This window comes from Botryllus schlosseri, chromosome 8 (genome assembly GCF_051294905.1).
Source record: "Botryllus schlosseri isolate E-star chromosome 8, Bs_hap1, whole genome shotgun sequence".
Classification (NCBI taxonomy): Eukaryota; Metazoa; Chordata; class Ascidiacea; order Stolidobranchia; family Styelidae; genus Botryllus; species Botryllus schlosseri.
The window spans coordinates 20,727,851-20,748,745 of record NC_137243.1 but is presented as its reverse complement, the minus strand read 5'-3'; the positions used below and the strand labels follow the sequence as shown (position 1 = coordinate 20,748,745).

The 20,895-nt window shown below is 40.5% G+C and overlaps 1 protein-coding gene across 14 annotated transcripts in view; it reads left to right on the top strand.

The window, feature by feature from the left end:
* The window catches only part of LOC145445015 (kinesin-like protein KIF9), a 75,628-nt gene that overhangs the window by 31,366 nt on the left and 23,367 nt on the right, over positions 1-20,895 (top strand). For 12 of the 14 annotated variants that reach the window (XR_013916841.1, XR_013916843.1, XM_080323111.1 and 9 more), the window contains 4 exons: positions 6,814-6,935; positions 7,579-7,671; positions 12,336-12,469; positions 16,089-16,294. Coding sequence is in view for 11 of the 14 variants with exons in the window: in XM_080323111.1 (XP_080179237.1) it covers positions 6,814-6,935; positions 7,579-7,671; positions 12,336-12,469; positions 16,089-16,294 (555 nt within the window). In the remaining 3 variants the exon portion in view is untranslated. The remainder of the gene's footprint in view (positions 1-6,813; positions 6,936-7,578; positions 7,672-12,335; positions 12,470-16,088; positions 16,295-20,895) is intronic. The other 2 variants (XR_013916844.1, XM_080323115.1) reach the window with 1 other exon arrangement.

Here is a 20,895-nt window from a genome sequence, read left to right as displayed (position 1 = left end):
AAATTTTGAATTTCAAAACGGACACTTGAATTAGCAATTTATGTGTTTGCAATATGGAGTTGTCAGTCATAAGATTGATCACTACACGCTTTTGGCCTCGTACCCTGCTTCAGTGCCTAATTTTTCCGAAAAATGGTCTAAAAATCAATAATTTGCTCGTAACTATTTTTCTGTTCATTTTTAAGACAAAGTTCTGTGGAAGTGAGATAGAAACTTGTTGCTTCCGCATCTTTTGAGCCCAAAATCAGCTTTCTAGCCGAAGCGGTCATCAATATATAGCGAAATTAGCTATTTTTTGGCTCGTTCGGTGCAATTGCACGACCACTAGAGGGTGCACGAGCCCAAAATTATTATAGAAATTCTTTTTTTTCAATTTGGCACAACATATCAAGTGTCCGTTTTGAAATTCAAAATTTTCCATTTTTCACTCCACCCTAATGTGATAGGTAACGAGCTTGATTCATATTGATGCATACCAGCAGGTATCCAATTTTCGATAGCATAAGCATTCGTCCACGTCATGGGATGAAAATGATAGTATTGATGAGGAAACGCGATACTAATCCTCTGTTTTCTCGAACAACACGTTTTGGAAAATAGCATGGTATGGCGCACTCCCCTATATTATAAGGCCCAAATAGTTCAGTCGAAGAGCAATATGGAGAAGTTGTATAGTATATGGTGTAAACCAGGGATCGCCAACTCAAAAAGGGTCGTGGGCCACTTTTCAAAATTTGTCGAGGCCGCGGGCCGCATGACTTTAATATCGCGATATAATTAGGCAAGGCAGTATCACAGCTATAGGTTTTTATATCTCTACGCCAATACAACACTGTTCTCTCTACCATGGGCAACGGACATGTTAGCTACAACAGCATTCCAGTGCATAGTCGTAACGGACTGACTGGGGGCCAGATACTCACATCAAACTGTCCAGTGTCCATGTCCATTGCCGACGAACTCCAGACTACTCGATTTCCTCACATCGGCTTACTATGCGCACCGAAATGCTATGAACATTGAACAACCACAGGACTTCATATCCTAGTCGCGCCAAGCGCGGAAATTTTTTCATATTATTGAGTGAATTTCGTCATTAATATTAGTATAGTTCCAAATATTACTATCAAATATTTATCCTCTCTTAGCCCACGTGATCAAATTTACCGGAATAGTTAATGCAGTAAGTTTCTTAAGAAATTTAAGGAAGTTATTAATGTTGTACTGCATCTTTGGGTGGGCCCATTGTTATTAGTCCCCGTTGACTAGAACACGATTGCAAATTCATATTTCTTTCAGGGGCGCAACATTTTCCTCTGCTGTTCGTATTTTCGCTGTGGGGCTCAGATTACAAAGGACACTAATCTGTTACAATCTATAATCAACTCGCATTGAACCGCGCGTAGCAAGAATAATTTCAACCTCTTATTAATTAGGGAGTCTGCATTTCAAAATGCTTTAGTAATCGTTCCTCCGAAATTTCAAAGCAGGTCGCGGCCGCAAAATATGACCTTGCGGACCGCATGCGGCCTGCGGGCCGCGTGTTGGTGACCCCTGGTGTAAATACTTTGCGCGATTAGTAAACGTTAATAAAAAATATGGTGGATCGTAAAAATGCCATATTGTGTAGCTTTATTTCCAGAAATTAAAGGCATTACTGCACTTGCTTTTATACTTCAACATGTATGTTATTCGGACAAGAACTGTATTAATTATAACTCAAAGTATATGATACTGGGAATTGAAAGTGAAATATAAATACTAGGCTACTTCTAAAAGCAGAATATGTATTTCATGTTTTTAGTCCAGAAAGTTTCAAAGGTGGTATGCTAAAACAGCTCTAAAACTAAAAAAAAAAGTCAAAGTCCACTCTTCCAGATTAGGACACGCCATGTACATATATGCTAGATTACGATATGACAAGAAAATGCTAGATTGCGAAACATCGGTTTCAAGCGTTTTGATGAGCCATACTGTGATGAATTATTTCATATGGGTGAAGGGCGACAATGTGGTGTGAACGGAACCACGGCAACCCTCCACCTAAATTATATTCACCGATACTTTCGTGAAATCATACTGGTCACTCCGTATCCACTGCGCGCGAAGCGTGACGAAAATTCTGTGCTTTAGCCTACTAAACTTTTATGAAAATTGAATGTTAACCCTTACGAGGTGGGCGTATCATATATGATATGGCATGTCTCCGACACCGATTTCTCCATGTTGACACGCCCTAGACATCGGGTACTACGTTTTTTGAAAAGCTGAGACTTTTCCGATGTATTTGGTACCTTACTCAAAAATTTTAGTTTAAAAAAACAAACAAAAAATTAAAAATAAAATAAAATATGGTTATCACCTAAAACTTCCGGATATTTTCCGAGTGGGAAATATTGTCAGAAAATCTGCCAGAACATCAGAAGTCGACACGTACGGCTTTCTGTGTAAATTTTCACCGTTTCAAACATCAAAACGTTTTCCGGAGAGTTTTCTGAGGGGGATTTGTAAATTTTGGTCACGCTTCAGTGATTTTCAAGATCTAGGTCAAGTTCAAGTGCAAACTCAGTCGGCATATGAGTCATAAACAGGTTTACTATGCCTGCAAATGGTTGGATATGACAAAACAAAGCATATCGCGTTGTTTTATGCCATAAACTGGTCTGTAGGGGCCGATTGAGTCTTGATCATGAACTTGACCATGATGACCACTCACTGACCACGCCCATTTGTAAATTTTATATGTATTTTCCATTTTTCGATGTCTGACGAACCGCGCGGTTTACAACCATGGTTGACGGCTTGTTTGAAACCAGGCAACAGTGGCTACGCACTGAAGCATCACATTCCTCTCTCTGACGCCATCCTGAGGGTCAGCCTTGAAAATTGAGAGAAAGAGAGATTTTTTTGGGGGAAAGCTTGTTTATTTAAACTTAATAAAAAACCTCAGACATGTCATGGGGTATCATCAAGAGTGGAATCGGTAGGGGCTATACTCCGCCCACTTTTAAACTGGAACGGCCCAGATTCAAGACCTGGTGGGGTCATGGTCAGAATTTGAAAAGTGAAGGTCAATTCTGCAAAATACGGCCCCACCTCGTAAGGGTTAATACTCCGTAAAAACAGCTCCGAATTCCTCGCGCTATCTTCCTGATTGGAAGATTGAACTACTTCTACTTGACAAACTGAAAATAGCGAAAAGTAAGTAGATCACAAAATATTAGAAAGTAGAAGTAGAAGTTGCGAAAATCAGATCTACTTGAGTAAGTACCAGAAGTAGAGGAAAACTACTTGAGTACTTCGAAAAAGTAGAAGTACTTCGTTACTGACCACCTCTGCATAGACGTAGAAATGTTAAACTACGTGATTGCATAGCCTCAATTTATAATTACCCGCCAAAATAGATAATAGAGAAACGAATAGATAAGATGCAATGCGTTACCCATTTACAAATAGATATGATACCATTCGAGCCTGCGCCAATCGTCGAGGACTACATAAACTATATTCGACTTCAATTTCAATAAAACAAGCGGTTTGGTTAAGGTAAGATAGAAACAGAGAACAGCAATGAAATTTTGCTATTCTTTAACTTTACCAGTAGAGGTACGACAACATAAGCTTTAAGCTTCGATCACTTCGTTTGCGATCAATTTATTTGTGAGAGGACAATCGAGGCTAGGTGAAACCCACGGTCATTGAATGATTGGTCACCCTCACGGGTTACACCAACGTTTCGCGATCAATCCGGACATATCCAAGATACAGTGATTTTTATCGACACCGATTACTTGATGACTTGAAATTGACTCGTGAATTTTGCTCCGAGTCACGAGTCAATCCACATTTCTGATACGCCGAGTCAAGTCAAGTCATGTCATTTTAGCAAAGTGACTCGAGTCAAGTCAAGTCATGCGAAAAATGTGACTCGAGTCTGACTCGAGTCAAGTCATGACTCGAGTCATCCCAACACTGTCCCATGGACCATTGGTTTTTGATATCATTTCAATTTGCGATTGTCGGTACGTAGGGAGAACTTCCAAACGGCTGCAGGACCGTATTAAAGAACACATCCCACCGTCTGTCAAATCTTATATCTCGAAATCGCAGCATAACAATCCGCTTGTTCTCGAGCATAACCAGGCCATGGGTCAAAATCTTCTATCGGCAAGCATTTACTAGAAAATCATACATGTGCTGCTAACTATCACGAGGACATGTTCTCTATATTGGCTAAGGGTTGCAATTTATTACATTTGTCTGTTCTTGAGCTCATCATCATCACTATGAGTAAACCTAGTCTATGCCAACAGAAAGAATTTGTGTATCATTTGAAAATCGAGCAGCAACTTGTTTTGCTTCGCTCCATGCCAACGCTTCAGTTCTCTCGTTTTCCTAACTTTGTATATTTTCTGTGTGACGTCATAATTAGCGATAAATATTGTTGTTTAACACTTTCGCCGTGGGTGGATCCTAGAGGATCCATGCACAATTTTTCACAAACACGCTTCAATCAATTAACGACATCTTGCGTTGTGGGGTCATAAACGGTTACAATGATCGTCTATAAATAGCGAATGTCGATACGCATTCGCCCAGCTATATATAACCCATTGCCTTATGGCATAACCTGTTCAAAATGCAGATTGAATACAGAAAAACGTTTCCCGCAAAATACAATGTGTAGCTCAGTTCGCCTGAATGAACGCTAATCTTATAATTCCTTATATCTTCCGTTGTCGCACGTCGTAAGCAGACACAGTTGTCATTTTAGAGTAGTTGTTGATCGCAAGAGTTCATTGCAACCATAATATCGGGAATTAGTTGGATAGAACACGCTTCAAATTGGTGTGAAATGAAGCAATATTCTGTTACGTGAAAAATGCCGCGCACGTATGAGCATTGCCGCATAAGGCCATATACACTCACTTACGATTGTCTTATACAGTTGAATGTCACACACACAGTTAGATGCAGTCCATAACACTTCAACAAGATCAGTATCACGAAGATTGGTCTTATATAAGTTACACGACGCCAGTGCTAAACACTGCAGACATGGGTGTGTAAGGTATACACGGTATTCACGCCTGTAATAACAACATCATACAGACAGTTGAATCATCTGTTTTATATGTTAAACGAAGTTACTGTACACTTCAATGAATAGATGGTGATCATATGCCCATATACTGACGAACCTGTATCGGACATCCGATGTGTAGAACACGTTTCAAATTGATATGGAATGAAGCAACATGAGAAATCCCGCGCCTATGAGTAGTGTCAAACAAGGCATTATATATTCTTCCGATGGCCTTGTGCAGTTGCAAATTGAAGGTTTTGTTAGTTATGTATGATCAATAGTTTCTATAAGATCAGTAACATGGATTTGTACTTATATAACTGGACCAGGCAAAGCCAAATAAACAGGAATTACAACGCGCGTTGCCTCTATCGCGATGACGTAATCAGCGGAGGCCGTGAGTAACACTTATAACGAAAACTTCCCAGTCGCGGTGCGCACGGCTGCGTAAAGATTTCAAGCTCAGTAATGTCTTGTTTGAACGCCGAAATTGATATGTAAGACAACCACGTGGTCATTCACCTTGGGAAGGATTATGTATCACGTCACATGAAAACGAAAAACAAATATCTCTTTCACTTTTGAGAAATCGCGTTCACTGGTTTCAATATCATCGTCACCTCTCTTGCCTGAGTCTTCCGAGTAGCTCAGTTGATTAGGGTGCTATTTCCTGATCCTGGCGATATATTGGGCGTCGGTTCAAGTCCCGTTGTTCGCATTTTATAAACTTTATGCTTGATGCATTAAAATTTGGCATGGAGGTCGACCGCGGGAGTAGGGTTAACATAGTTATTCGAATTCTCGCAATATTGCTGACGATATCCCCTGACGAGGGTCAGCCGAAAAGCTTCGGGAATAAATATGAATATTTTATTCAAATGTGTTTATGATGTACAAATTCTGAAAATTCTTAAAAGTGAATTATTTCATGACAATTATATATTATTCATGGTGTTGGTAGTTGATTCATCATTCGGGATGAATTGGTGGTGTAATGAGCAAGAATTGCTTGTTGACTCATCTTGAACACAGTGTGTCTCTTCTTACCCTCACCTGGGGGTAAGTTGAGACATTTGAGCAATGATATTTGAGGGCCAAGAAATCCATCAGTATGTTGTTCAATATAACTCAGGCCATAGTCATAAATAGTACAGATCACAGGCTTTCCATTAGTACCAAAATTAATCCTCAGAAGGCATTACTCTTTGAGTGGCGTTGAATTATCAGAAAAGTGTCTTATCTTGGCCTCCTCTCCCCCTTTGTCACACGTTATCAGAGTATGGTGTGTTATACATATCGAGCAGAAGTGAATATCATGTTGTACATTTGTATTTCTTATGTAGGCCTACCGGTTATATCATTCAAAGAGCTTCTTGGGAGCACAGAACTTCAACATACAATTGAAGAGTAGCCTATATCATTCGGGGCAACCTGAAACTGCTGCCATTAATAAAAACTTTCAAGCTACTTTGATAATTGTTTAGAAAAAGTACCTTATGATGTGACCCATTTATTTACTTGCAAATATCCAGTGGATATTCAAAAAACGTCTGTATGTCCATATGTTTTATCAAATGGGTGCACTGTTTGCCAATTTTGAGCTACAATGGATAAATTATCATCCGGTTATACCATCCTTCATTACTTGCTGATGAGTTGTATCATCTGGTTGCTGCTTACATTTGAAAGCAGCTGATATGTCAATTCACTGTTGTATTATTTGACAGCTGCCAATGAGGAAGAAGCACCTAATCTCCTATTCGAAGGAGAAACGAATCGCGTGATCGCAGCTCATTCTCTCAACAAAAACTCTTCACGATCTCACTGTATCTTCACCCTTCATATTGAAGTAAGATATTTTCAATTTGCTTTGTGTGTGTTGGTGCAGTATCGAAAATGAATCGTTCTCATTAGTATACTTGTACTAAAGCACTGTCTGAATTTTGAAAGAACCTGGCTTACGTCTGACTTATACTATAGTCTTAGTGACCTGGTGCGAGTGATCATGATCTGCCACAATGTCAGAAAATCTGCTTCACAGTAATCACCGCAGTCTTATAAAGTATAGCCTGCTTATGATTGCACACAATCAAAGCACTGAAGCTTGCAATAGATGTTTGCAACAAATAGCCTTAACAAAGGTAATGATGGAGTTTCTGGTGGAATAAATATACAGTAAGCTACGAAAAACTCAGCTGGAAAGAAACAGAAATTAACTACAGTTATGGCAGGTAATTTTACACGGCAACGTAAAGTCTCATTTATAACATCACACGCAATTGTAAAAGCAAAGTGGTTTAAGCCCTACGTGCTGCATAATACGCTTAAAGATATTGTCTTGCTTGGCACGTGAACGTTAAGACCATTAACATTGATATAGGCTACTAATCCCTAAAATTGTTCTCAAATTTGAATCTCATCCATAGCAGATTTTTGCCACTGATCCAAATCTCAGTGGAAATCGATTTCAATTCCTAAAATTATTTTTACAGTCCAGATCAAGAATTCAGTCAAATGCAGGATATGTGACTTCAAAATTGAATTTCGTCGACCTGGCTGGGTCCGAAAGAATCGGCAAGACCGGGGTGAGTACCAGGGGTTGAAAAATTGTAAATGATAAGAAATCTTGGTTTCAGATGTAGTGAAAATAGATGGCATCGAAAAAAAGGCCTGGGAATCATATGGTTGAATAGGTAGTGACCCTACTTTCGAAATTGGCATGGTATGTATCCACCACTAGACTTGATAAAAAGTGATCTCAATGGACGTCACCGAATGTCTATTGTTTTTACATAGCTAGATTGACAGCAGTGATATTCCAATCATTAATTATATATATATATATGGGTTACATGCAGGGGCGTAGCCAGCCGAAAAAAAACGGGGGATATTTATTAAAACGGGGGATATTTTTTGAAAAGATGATATTCGTTATGCTAACCACTTTATTGCGGTTTAATACACACAAATGCCGATACAACAAGGGTAAGATAATCTCGTTTGTGTTTACGTCTTTATACACTTGAACATTTGCCAGTTATCTTAAAATATAGCTCTATTATGCGCACTGCGCAGTCGCATGCTACAGTAACAAACGGAAGGCGCTTTTGCCTTGCGCGCCACTATTTGCCGATAGCGAGTTTCATGCGCGCGGATTTTGATAGTAGTAAACAAATTTCGATGACAGCAAGGTATCTTGACCTTAATTACCAAAGCGAGGATGTAATCACGAAAGTGCGCTCAGATCATATTACAGCACAGTGGAAGATCTCTCCATTCTGCGCTCAAAGACGAACACTCGAACAGTGAAGACACGCAAATGAATTATAGTCTGTTGCCGTTTGATACAAATAATCTGGATTAATTTTGTTTTAAATCAATCTGATTTTTACTGTCTGCCAAGATGGTGCAGTATTTTTGGTGTGTGGAGATGGTAAAGACTAATTACCGCTCGAGCTTGTGCGATTGCATCACGTGAATAACAGTGGCCAGGCGCAGGCTTAGGCTCGCGATCAAAATGCATTCCTAAACGCGTTTGCGGTGTAGAAGTGACAATTGGGAATTGTCGAGGCCAAGACTATATCTTCTGGTCATCACAAAAGCACATCGAGTAGCACTATCACGCGCCGCGAGTCACAGAACGGCCCCAATTTTCCTAGCCTCCAATGTTTTACTACTGGCCAAGCGCGTTATAACAGGACAGTCAGCAGATGCGTCAGAGGCCTGAGACACGAAACGGCTGGAGATCTGGAAACCCACACGCAACAACCGAACTAAATGATCGCAAATTGGATCAATACATAATAGATTCCATACAGAACATTTGATTAGTACGATCTGTTTTGGTACTGTAGGAATCCGCTATCTCTAATGATACAAGCCTAGCGCGCATGTTCTAAACGTTTGTTGACAATAGACTGTCAAGCACGAAAACCAACTCGCGCGGTATCGAAATTTCAATGCGAGTGTTATTGTTACTGTGACTTCTGGTTCTGTAACTGGATAATGTCGTTCAGATGAGACGGGAGAGCCATGTGAGATGCGTTTTTCGGGCTTCCGTAGACGAGAGAACAATATGAGAAAAAGGCATTACCGCACTGCATTGTCTGATTGACCGATGGCGTGATGATGCCGCGCGTCAATTAGGGGATTATCGAATTAGAAGAAGAAATATTAGATCAATGGAAATATATGTAAGACGGGGGGGAGGGGGGTATTTCGGACACCGATTACCCCCCCCCCCCTGTCTACGCCACTGGTTACATGTAATTGATGTTTCATATAGGCCCATATATGACTACATTGTATAAGGTGACCAGCTGACTTGAAGACCTGATGATCGTATCGCTGGCCAACATTTCACCGCAATACTTTCTTGCATTTGGAAATAAACTTCTGTCTGTCTGTCTGTCCGAAGCGGTCAGTAGCAAAGTGCTGTTATCATAACGACCGCGCGATATCTCCAACTATCATGATAACACTATCGATTTTCAAACACCTCTCTATTTATCATGAGTGATTCTGCATTGTTGCAAAATGCATCTTGGAATTTCAAAAGTACAGTTCAGCTCAGAGTTTCCACTAAATGTGTGCGACTCCTCAACCAAATCTACTTATTAAAGCTACTTACTTCAGTAGCCTACTACGGTCGTCGGTCAATCGCAAATTACAAAATGATTGTACGATTTTGATATCATCATTCACAGTCAGAGGATCTAATCCAGGGGTGGGCAAACTTTTGAGCTCGCGGGCCGCATTCAACATCTGAATCCATTCGCGGGCCGCACTATATAAAATTGGGACTATAAACCGAAACGCAATATTGGTATTTGATTATATAGTGAGGACAGGGAGATAATATATATGCTCATTTACATCTATCCACACATGGCTTTGATGATACCGTACAAGCCTCAGAAACAGTGGCGAGATTTCATAGGCTGGTCGGCCTTAATAACAAATTTGTCAAAACTATAGCGATGAAAGTCGGTTGTTCCGATTCTTAGAACAGGATAGAAATTTAAATCTCAGAGCAGGGATCTGTTCAAAGATTTACGAATTCAACCTTTGGTTCAGTTCCAGGACACACAACGCTGACAGCATCATAACCATGTTAGCTGCATCACGGTTCTACTATGTGCAGGTAAAATATAAATACCCTAATTCAACGCATACATAGAACGAATCTACCTAAGACTCTCGCGAATCGTTTTTTTAAGCACATCACTGAAATAAGTAAAACTGGAGTGACCAATCTGAAATCACACTCGTGATCCGAATTACGTAAATCTCGTTTTGGATTTCTGTCATGTTTACCAGATGAAACCTTTCAAACTGCGTGGGCCGATAGATTGATGGCATGGAAGGTCAGGCTGTGGATGAGAGATTTCGAATTATGAAATTCAGACTAAATAGTTGGAAATAATTATGAATGGGATATCAATGGTTCTATACCAATACCGAGAAAACCATTACCGAGAATGGACATTACCGAGAACGTCATTACCGAGAATGGACATTAGCGAGAATGGACATTACCGAGAATGGTCATTACCGAGAATGGACATTACCGAGAATGGCCAATGTCAAGAATATAGCTTACTGGGACTGACGTTGCCGCGAAATTTGTACCTGAGCATCGATACCGACTATGGCAACGCCGTGATGCACTCACACGACCTGTGCGTATGCATAACATGCCTGCATTGTATATATTGCATTCTCGGTAATGTCCATTCTCGGTGGTGTCCATTCTCGGTAATGTCCATTCTCTGTGGTGTCCATTCTCGGTAATGTCCATTCTCGGTGGTGTCCATTCTCGGTAATGGCATTCTCGGTAATGGTTTTCTCGGTATTGACCGGACACCGATATCAATCGCGTCAAGCGCGCAAATTTTTTTCATTCGAGCTCAGCTTCGGGTCCCCTGCCCTTAGAATTATCATGGTGAAATATGGTGAAAAAGTTTAATTAAGTGTCTGTATTAATTTTGTACGCATTTTAATAAGATTCTTTATACTCTCGCGAGCCGCACAGAACGGTGTGGCGGGCCGCATGCGGCCCGCGGGTCGTAGTTTGCCCACCCCTGGTCTAAACCAACGAGAGGCGATGTACATCAACAAATCGTTGAGCTTCCTTGAACAAACCATAATTGCACTTGCTGAGAATGGAAGAGACTATGTTCCGTTTCGTCAAACAAGACTAGCGCACGTCTTGGAGGTTGGTTTCAAGGAAGATGCTGCACCAATCTGATAGCAAATGTTTATGGGAAAGAAGCCCAGTTGGAGGAGACGGTACATTTGCATTTGTTTCAACATTTTATCAATGCACAATGTTGGTCAGACATGGTGGAGCGATCGCTCATCTACCGCAATACGTCAAAATACGTCGATCTACACATCTAATACATTACTATAGATGACTGGTGCGCAAAATGAAATGTGCAGAGTCAATGAAATCTGATTTTCATATACTTTAAAACCAAAACATAATGATTGTGTATTGCAAAGAGTGTGATCGATTACTTCTAATAAGTGCGATCAGATGCAACAGCAATCACGAATATTCACACTTACATTTACTTTACTTCCTTGAATTTGATACAAGGATTGATGCGCGATATAGCCCGTAAACCACGGCGACTGATTCGTTTTCAAAAATTTCATCATTCGTTGTGCCTTTGGTTATTTTGCGTTCGTCCTAAAGATGCACCTGCAATTTCGCAAGTTGCCTCCTGGAATGAATTACTAAAAGTATCTGACCATGTTTCAAATCAAATTTTTGAAACTACTGACCCGAGTAATTTTCGAACAATTCATTTTCCAATTGAAGATCGCTATTTCTACTTGTAATTGAGTAGTAAAGCCGAGTTGCTGACTACTTTGACCATGTATGAGTACAAGCATGCTGCATCGCTTGCATTTTACTTCAGTTTTTTACCAATTGCAAAAGTTAGTATCAGATAATATCAGTACTATGGCTGGGCAAAATCGAGAATGAAAATTCTGCAACGTTAAAAGATGTACCCTTCATGCGACCACAATGAATAAAATGACAGTTTTAAGTAACACTAATGATATTTTTTCAATCATACCTCTCATTGCAATTTATGATAATGCTGTGAATTGAATCTGTAAAATGAATACCCGATTCTGATTCAAGTGCTCGAATCATCAAGCCCAGCCCTGATCATTACCATTCGCTATTGACAATACCTAAAAAATTGATATGTATCTCGGGCTTTATTTGCAGCTGTCCACTCTGAGATTTTCGATGCGAATGAAGCGTGTTGCGTTACGACCTGCCAGGAAAGAGAGTTACGATCCGTGGATTCTCGTCAAGGAGCTCAAGAAGGAGATCAACCATTTGAAAGATGTGAGAACACGGTGAAAGTTCATGTAGTGTAGATCATTTTGCAGCCTGTAATGGAAAAACATGGTATGCGCCTGTTTATCAGGACTTCTGCAGAAGGCGTCAGTAACAAACATTGCCTTTTCAGAGTGGGCTTTAAATACAGTTTTTAGGCAGAACCAGTGTTGGGATGACTCGAGTCAAGTCATGTCAAGTCATGTCATGTCAAGTCAAGTCAGACTCGAGTCACCTTTTTCGTATGACTTGACTTGACTCGAGTCACTTCGCTAAAATGACTAGACTTGATTTGACTCGGCGTGTCAGAAATGGGGATTGACTCGTGACTCGAAGCAAAATTCTCGAGTCAATTTCAAGTCATCAAGCAATCGATTTCGATAAAAATCACGGTATCTTGCAATCAGATTGTTCGCGAAACGCCGGTGTAACCCGTGAGAGCGAGCAATCATTCAATGCTCTTTCGTTTTACTGAGCCTCTATTGTTCTCTCACAAACAAATTGACGGCTAACGAAGTGATCGAAGCTTATCCTGTCGTTAACTAGTATAGTAAAGTAATTTATTACAAAAATGTATATTACTGTTCTCTGTTATTACCTGAACCAAACCTCTTGTTTTATAGAAATTGAATTCGAAGATAGTTTATATAGTCCTCAACCATTGGCGCGGGCTCGAAATGTATCATATTAATTTGTAAATGGGTAATGTATTGTATCTTATCAATTCGTTTCTCTATTCTCTATTTTGGCTGGTAACTACAAAGTGAGGCTATGCAATTACTTACGTAGTTTAGCATTTCTATGTGTATGTAAGCGATACAGCACCGTCTTGTCTGTATATTTAACTTCATATTCGCTCATCGGTTCAGAAATAATGACCACTCAATCTGTATTTCAGACAGCTAGCAAAATGCAATGGTGTAGGCAGGCATGCCTCATACTTTGAAAAGGCAACTTGACTTGAAATGTGACATGACTTGAATCGAGTCACCTCCAAAAATCGAGTGACTTGACTTGACTCGAGTCAAAATGTTCAATGACTCGAAATTACTCGTGACTCGAAGGTAGTGACTTGATCCCAACACTGGGCAGAACTACTTACTTTTTACACTTTGAATTTTCGAAAAGTTGAAATTAGTTTCGGTAAGTGGAGGCCAGTAACAAATTACTTGTACTCTTCAAATTCTCAAGTGCCTTTGCATACTTGCAGCACTTACTAACTTAATTCTTTTTCCAGGAACTAAGCATGTACAATAGGGTTGTTCAAAAAAAACTTTATTTTCCAAATCTCACTCGCCTAGTGACTAAATCGTCAGGTTGTCCAAGAAAACGATGCACACCAAATTTGACTCAATTCCAACCAGTCAACGCCGTGCAATCTTGAATTGAAATTTTTAATTTATTAAAAAAATTTTCAAAAAAATTTCTCAAATTCTTCTGTGAACCCCATGAAATTGTTGAGCTGTCTTCAAAGACGATGCAAAACAAATTTTAGTCAATTCCGACTAGTAGAAGGGAGCTATTTGAGTTTTTCGTTGATAATCCCCAGCTCAAGGATAATCCGACAAATATCAACGAAAAGCGCGAATAACTCCGCTTCTACTGGTCGGAATTGACTCAAATTTGGTGTACAACACATTGTCCAACAATCCCCAAGTTCAATATGATCCTATCACGGAAGGTCAAATGAACGAAATACGCAAACAGGTAAATCAAATCAGGCTTTCAAAGAATCGTAAATTGTGCTTGCTGTACTTGATAGCATCATAATTGAAAAATTTTATTTTCCTCATTTTTTGTACCCAAATCAGTTATAGTCATGTATTTGAAGGTATTTACTAATATTTTCAAAAACATTTTGACAGGGCGCGATGATTTGAGTAGTCTCATCTGCATCGAGTGTTAATTTTCATGCTTCAAGACGAGCAGTGAGAGATTATTTTTTCAAACTAAAATGAGAGTCAATATTATTTTCCATTGTGGAAGGATTGAAACCTCGATTAGTTGTACTATAGCGTACGAAATATGTGGTACAAAGCTTTTCACGTTATGAAAATGGCATTTCTGTGTAGAAGTGATCAACCTACATCGTTGTCAATAAGTTTAATGGAATTGGCATGGTTGAGAAGATAGCAGATTATATTTCATATGATGTGGAACTGGCTTTATGGTTGCCCATTTCAACTTTGAACATCGTCTATACTGAACGAAATGCAATGTGAAAGTGCCGTGAGTTGATCACGACTTCACGGATCTGACATTTCCACTAAGCGTGTAACTTTGTACTACATGTTTCGTATGCCGCGATAAATTAACTGTTGGGCGCAAGAAGCAAATCATTTCTGAACTCCAAAATTCCATCTCCCACTACTCGACTTGCATCATTATAATGAATTGCCGTAATTTTCCATGTATAATGCGCAAAATTTTACCGATTTTTTGTCCTAAAATAGGGGGGTGCGTATTATACATGGGTACAGCAAGCCTTGAAAAAAAATCCCTCCATCAAAAACTTTAAATCACTCCTTTCTTCATTTTTGTTTAAATCGTGCATCACCTCTAGCCATTTGACCCCCCGTAATTCGTATTATAGAGTGTGACGCGCTGCCAAATAGAGAAGCGTGTTGCCAATTAACGAAAAGCGTGTTGCCAATTAACGAAAAGCGTATTTCTAATTAACGAGAGTGGTCTGCAAAGCACGCAATCTCTTGCTGAGTTGGTTTGCAGTTTGTACGCAAGCGAAATCAGGTCGCTGATTGCTACAAGCGTGCGCGGCAATCCTTGTTGATTCATCGCGTAAACGACAGGCCTTAACAATCGCATACACAAGAGGCCATGTGCCCAAGATATAATCGCTTCCGTAATCAGGCGCATCTCCAACAGGACTGGTTCGCCCGAGATAACCGCTGGCCTGAGCAATCGCATCTGTAATTGTAATAGGCCTCGTGCGGAAGATGTCGTGTGTCGCTAGCCTGAACTATTGCGTCGCCAACCTCACAGGTTTTGGCGACTATCTACTCTTGTTTAGAGACAATGCAGTTAATTGTAATATGATTAGCGATCAGTATGTCATGATTGTTCGACAGCGACATCGCAAAACAGAACAACATGGTGTACTAAAACGCAACTATTCAATATTCATGTACTGTGAATGCAGGGTGCGTACTATACATGGGTACTGGCTTTTTCCTAGAATTTGCAGCCATTTTAAGGGTGCGTATTATACATGGGCTGATGGGGACGCACCAGGCGCGTAGCCAGCCGAAGTCAAGTAGAGTCATTTTCAATTCACCACCGAGTCAAGTCCAAGTCAGCGAACAGAGGTTCGAGTCGGAGTCACATTATTATTTATGACACGAGTTCGAGTCATTGAGTTTGCTGTTCAGTTTTGAGAACAAGGCATGTTCAGACTACTTTTTTAAAACTATGCTCAGGTGATATCGATTGCCTCCCATTAATATTGTACTAGCTTACTCACTCTAGGTTCTAACCTTATTTCACAAGTAACAGCACTAATAAACGAAATGCCTAACCACACTATTCTTCCAAGTTATGAATTTGCCGGGTCATGCGCAGTTCGACTAAATGTTGAGTCACGACAACCTTGATTGATGTCAAAAATCATGATGTTTTGTTCAGTCTGGAATTCCTTGCGACGAAGACGGCAATCTCTCTAACTTGGGAGAAGGCGCGTACACGGCGGTCACTGCCACAACGTCTAGCATTGGTATGCCGACCACAACCAGCAAAAGTACCGGCATACCCGCCGTCGCTGCCCAACAGCTGCCCACAACCTCGGCTATCAAGCGCAAGAGCGGAAGAAAATCGACCAGAGCTGGAGGGAGGTTGGATTTGTAGACTGAGAATGTGATGCCTGTATTAGAAGTCGACTGATTTGCTGTGCCAGTACCGATAAAGACCGATCTTCCAAAAATATGGCATCTATCATATTTAGCGCCCGGCCATGATTGGTTTGACAATAATATCGAGTCAATATCACACTTTGAAAGAAATATCGGTAAAACAACCACAACATGGTGATGGATCAGGGGTGGGCAAACTACTAATCTGCACATAGTAGAAGGGTGTTTGAAGCCTAACATGGTTATGATGCTCTCGGCATTGTGTGTCCTACAACTAAACCAAAAGCCGAATTAGTAAATCTATGAACAGACCGCTGTTCACAGATTCAAATTTCAATTCTGTTCTAAGAATCAGGACAACCGACTTCCATCACTATAGTTTTGACAAATTGGTTATTCAGGTTGACCAGCCTATGAAATCTTGCCACTGTTTCTGCGCGTGTACAATATCATCAAAGCAATCTTCGGTTTGTTTTAAATAAGCATATTATCTTGATGTCCTCACTATATAATCAAATACCAATATTGCGTTTTGGTTCATAATTCCAATTTTATATAGTGCGGCCCGCGAATGGATTCAGATGTTGAATGCGGCCCGCGAGCTCAAAAGTTAGCCCACCCCTGTGATAGATAGTTAAAAAAGTACAATCTGCCACTGCTAGAATGGGAATCTATTTTTATATGTAACGTACAGTTCGCAGGGTTAGTACTCAAGTTATTTAACGTTGTAAATTTATACTCAAGTACAAGTAGAAGTAACTATTTTAGCTTAATTTCTCCCAAAAACTGAAAACGCTATAAGTAGTCTAAAATCATAACCAGCAGTAAGTGAAACCTACCCGAGCACTCTGAAAAAGTACAAGTATTGTGTCACTGACCACTTCTGCTTCCATGATGTGACCGCGCTACTCAAGGCATAGGCGCCGACTTACGAGGTGACCATATTTACGAGGTGGCGGCCACCTCGTACATAATGCTCAAACGCCCAAGTGATTTGTGACTAGTAATTAGTAATCAGGCGAATCGATGCGACCTCGTTAGAGACGTCTTCGATTTCCATACGCGCATGTGCCAGGCGCGTAGCCACGGGGATTTCGGGGGTCGAACTTCCCTATTTGAAATGCGAAACCCCATCATTTTGAAATGATCATTCGAAATCTAATATTCAGTTGCAATTCAATAATTGTGTAATCAGTGTTCCGCGCGGCGGGTTTGAGAGAAACGTGTTGTCGATTAGCGAGAAGAATCTGTGATTATCTCCCGCTGAGATGGTCGCGAAATTAGGTAATTCATTCCCGTGCGCGTGGCAAACGTCGCTAGCCTGATTTATCGCGTCTAGATCAAGCCTGGTTTCGCAGGCTTCAACAATCGCATCTGCAATAGGCCCAGTTCACACTGTATCATCGCTTGACTGCGCAATCGCATCTGCATTAGCGGCTTCGGCCCGGTGTGCACGATTAACACGTTGGCTCACACAATAGCATCTGCAATAGGCCTGGAGTGAAAGAGATCATTGCTGGCCTATGGCTGGACTATCGCGTCTCGATGCGGACGAGTTTACGCTAATTAGTGATTGTTTTATGTCATATTGATTAAAAAGCGACATCGCGAAACTGAATATCATCGAATCGCAGCAAACAGACTTTAACGTGCGAAATTGATTCCCGCTAATACTTGAACGTAACGATCAGAAGATGTGTATCATGTCTCGAGCAGACATGGGGTGATTACTTCATGAATGCAATCGATTGTGATTACGATTACTTATGAATCAAGCGATTACGATTACAGCAAAATCCGCGAGTAGTCGATTGCGATTACGATTACTCTTGAAAAGTAATCACGATTACTCATGATTACATTCATTTTGCTTCTGAGAAGTTATCTTTGGAAGACAACAATGCGATGAAAAGGCCTCATGAGAGAAGGTCTTTATTTTTAAATGAGATATAATGACGTCATTTCCTGTGCATGACATAATATACCATGGCATGATTCACACAGAAATAGGCATTTCGGTGCCAGCCAATACCGCGCCGCAACACAACACAACAAGACATGCTACATTGGCCGAAACATTGTGTATTTGTCCATTGTCCATAGCGGCGCTGGATGGTCGCGAAGAATAGTCTTCTCAATCTCAACCCCACAATACAAATGCCACCGGGGGCACTCACTGAGTAAAATGATGAACCACGTGCATAAATGACAATTTTTGGTGCGTCTGACAAAAGTTTTTCGTTTAGTTTTCTTTTCGTCCGCTACGTTTGGGCGACTCCAATATCTGCTGACTATATAGCAGTCAGGAGGTCACGAGTTAACAACATACAATAAAGTTATAGTCATAAAATATGTGCCTAAATATTCGCGCCTGGCGCGACTTGACAGCAAATTCACAGCTGATCCATCGCATCAAATCGTGTTTTCCAGTTCTTGTGAAAAGCCCGGCCTTTAAGGGGGTTCTGGGCGACTTCGCCCACCACACGCTTTATTGATCGCCTTATGGGGAGCACAAGATCACCATTGGTGAGAATGGCGGTGACAAAGTGCTGTTTCGGTACTGATTCTAGCTGAAATCCACGCTAACATGGTGTGTAAGCGGATGGCTAGTGGCATATCCGAATGATGAGTATAAAATTGCGAAAGAACAATTGTTGCCCGTTTTAAGTAGGGTCGTATGAGAATATGATAAGGTAAGCATCAACTTCTGACTGCAATCCACTTAATACATATATTTTGATCTGCCGTTATACGAGTAACAGAAAATAACGGCTCGGTTATGATTTTTTTATCAGCAGCCTGATTTTTAATGCTTCGATGTAGAAATTGTCATGTTTAATTTGACGGGTACAAAATTTCAAATCGTTGTCCATTGTATACGTAAATAGGCCTACCGCTCGCCAATCAGCTACGGTCAGATTGCGTTTACCTAAGCATAACAAAACATCTATACATTGTACAATGTACAATTTGTACATATACGTTACTATTCGAAACTAGGCCGTGTGGTGATTATTATCCTGCTGCGAGGTAGTGGCGTGTGCAGTGTAATGATCAGTGCAGTGACATAATCCACAGCGGGTGTTCTTACAATCACAGTACTACATTATTTACATCGAATATCTATTTACTACGTGCGGATAATTCGTTACGCAATCAAGAACGAAGCTAATACTTGTGACGCAATAATGAGTACAGAGGCGTTTGAAAACCCGACATTTCTGCTATCCAAATCCTGTTTTAAATCACACTCTTCGTTGCTCATGAATGTTCATAGTTCAGTTTATGTCATGGGCATTGCACAAATGAAAAGTAATCGTTCTTCCACAAAGAAATCGATTAGAAATGTTAAGTAGTCGATTACGATTATGATTACTTCGGATTTTTTTCGAATGTAATCGATTGCGATTACGATTACTTGGAAATGCTGTAATCGTCGTAATCGATTACGATTACTGATCACGATTACCCCATGTCTGGTCTCGAGTTCTGGAATACGACAAAGGTTTGAAATCAGTGTCATCGAGTTTGGACATTTTGATTTGCGAAAACTGTAGCCGAGACTGCGTAATATACGCGTGCGTATATTCACCAGAGATCAGGGACTCGCTAATTGAAAGCATTCCCGGACTCTTAGGCAAGCTTATCATACGCCTAAAATCGTTGATACGAAGAGATTATATGATCGGCATTTACACATGTACCTGACCCGAATTGAATTGATGCTAAATTGGTAAATTTGAAAAAAAATCACAATTCCCCTAATTTTTCGACTGGCTACGCGACTTGCGTGCGCTGAGAAGCACCATCCTAGATCTCCTCTCCCGACCAGGCGCACAAATATACGTTCTGCTTTTCTGAAATCTAAATTATGTGCGCCCATATCCGTTTACAAAACCATTCATGAACTAGCTAGCTTCGTGATAGGTAATCGGGCGCGAAATTGGAGGATGTGATGTGTTGGTGTGTACCTGCAAATTGGTATTCATTTCTGCGCAGATTCGTTTCTATAACAAGGCTTTGCCTGTGGCAATAATCGGGAAATGCAGCAATACAGCTTGAACACCGATATAAAGAGAAAACAATTGTCGCCACGAAAGCTACTCAATACGGTGTCACCATAGTGTCCTATATGGTGTCGACACAAGCAAATCTCACGGCTCAGTGAAATTGATTCACGTCACAGTTTCCATTTGGCTACAGGCAATTTGACGGTCTTTTTTGACCGGCATGCCGAGCATTAAATTTGGTGAAACTGGTATCAATCGAAAGCTGACTCTGTACTGATTACGAAAATATAAATTTTATTCCGCTCGCGGCCCTGAAACCCCCACAATCAGCCTCTAATTTTAGATTGTTATGGAGATTGGCATTGGGACGCAACAATACTGTCTGACGAAACGAGAGACGCAACAATGCTGTCTGGGTCATTTTTTCTTGAATTATTCTCTCGTTTCGCTAGACAGCATTGTTGCGTCCCAATACCAATCCCCATAACAATGAAAAATTAGAGGCTGATTGTGGGGGTTCCAAGGCCGCGAGCGGGATAAAATTTATATTTTCGTAATCAGTGCAGAGTCAGC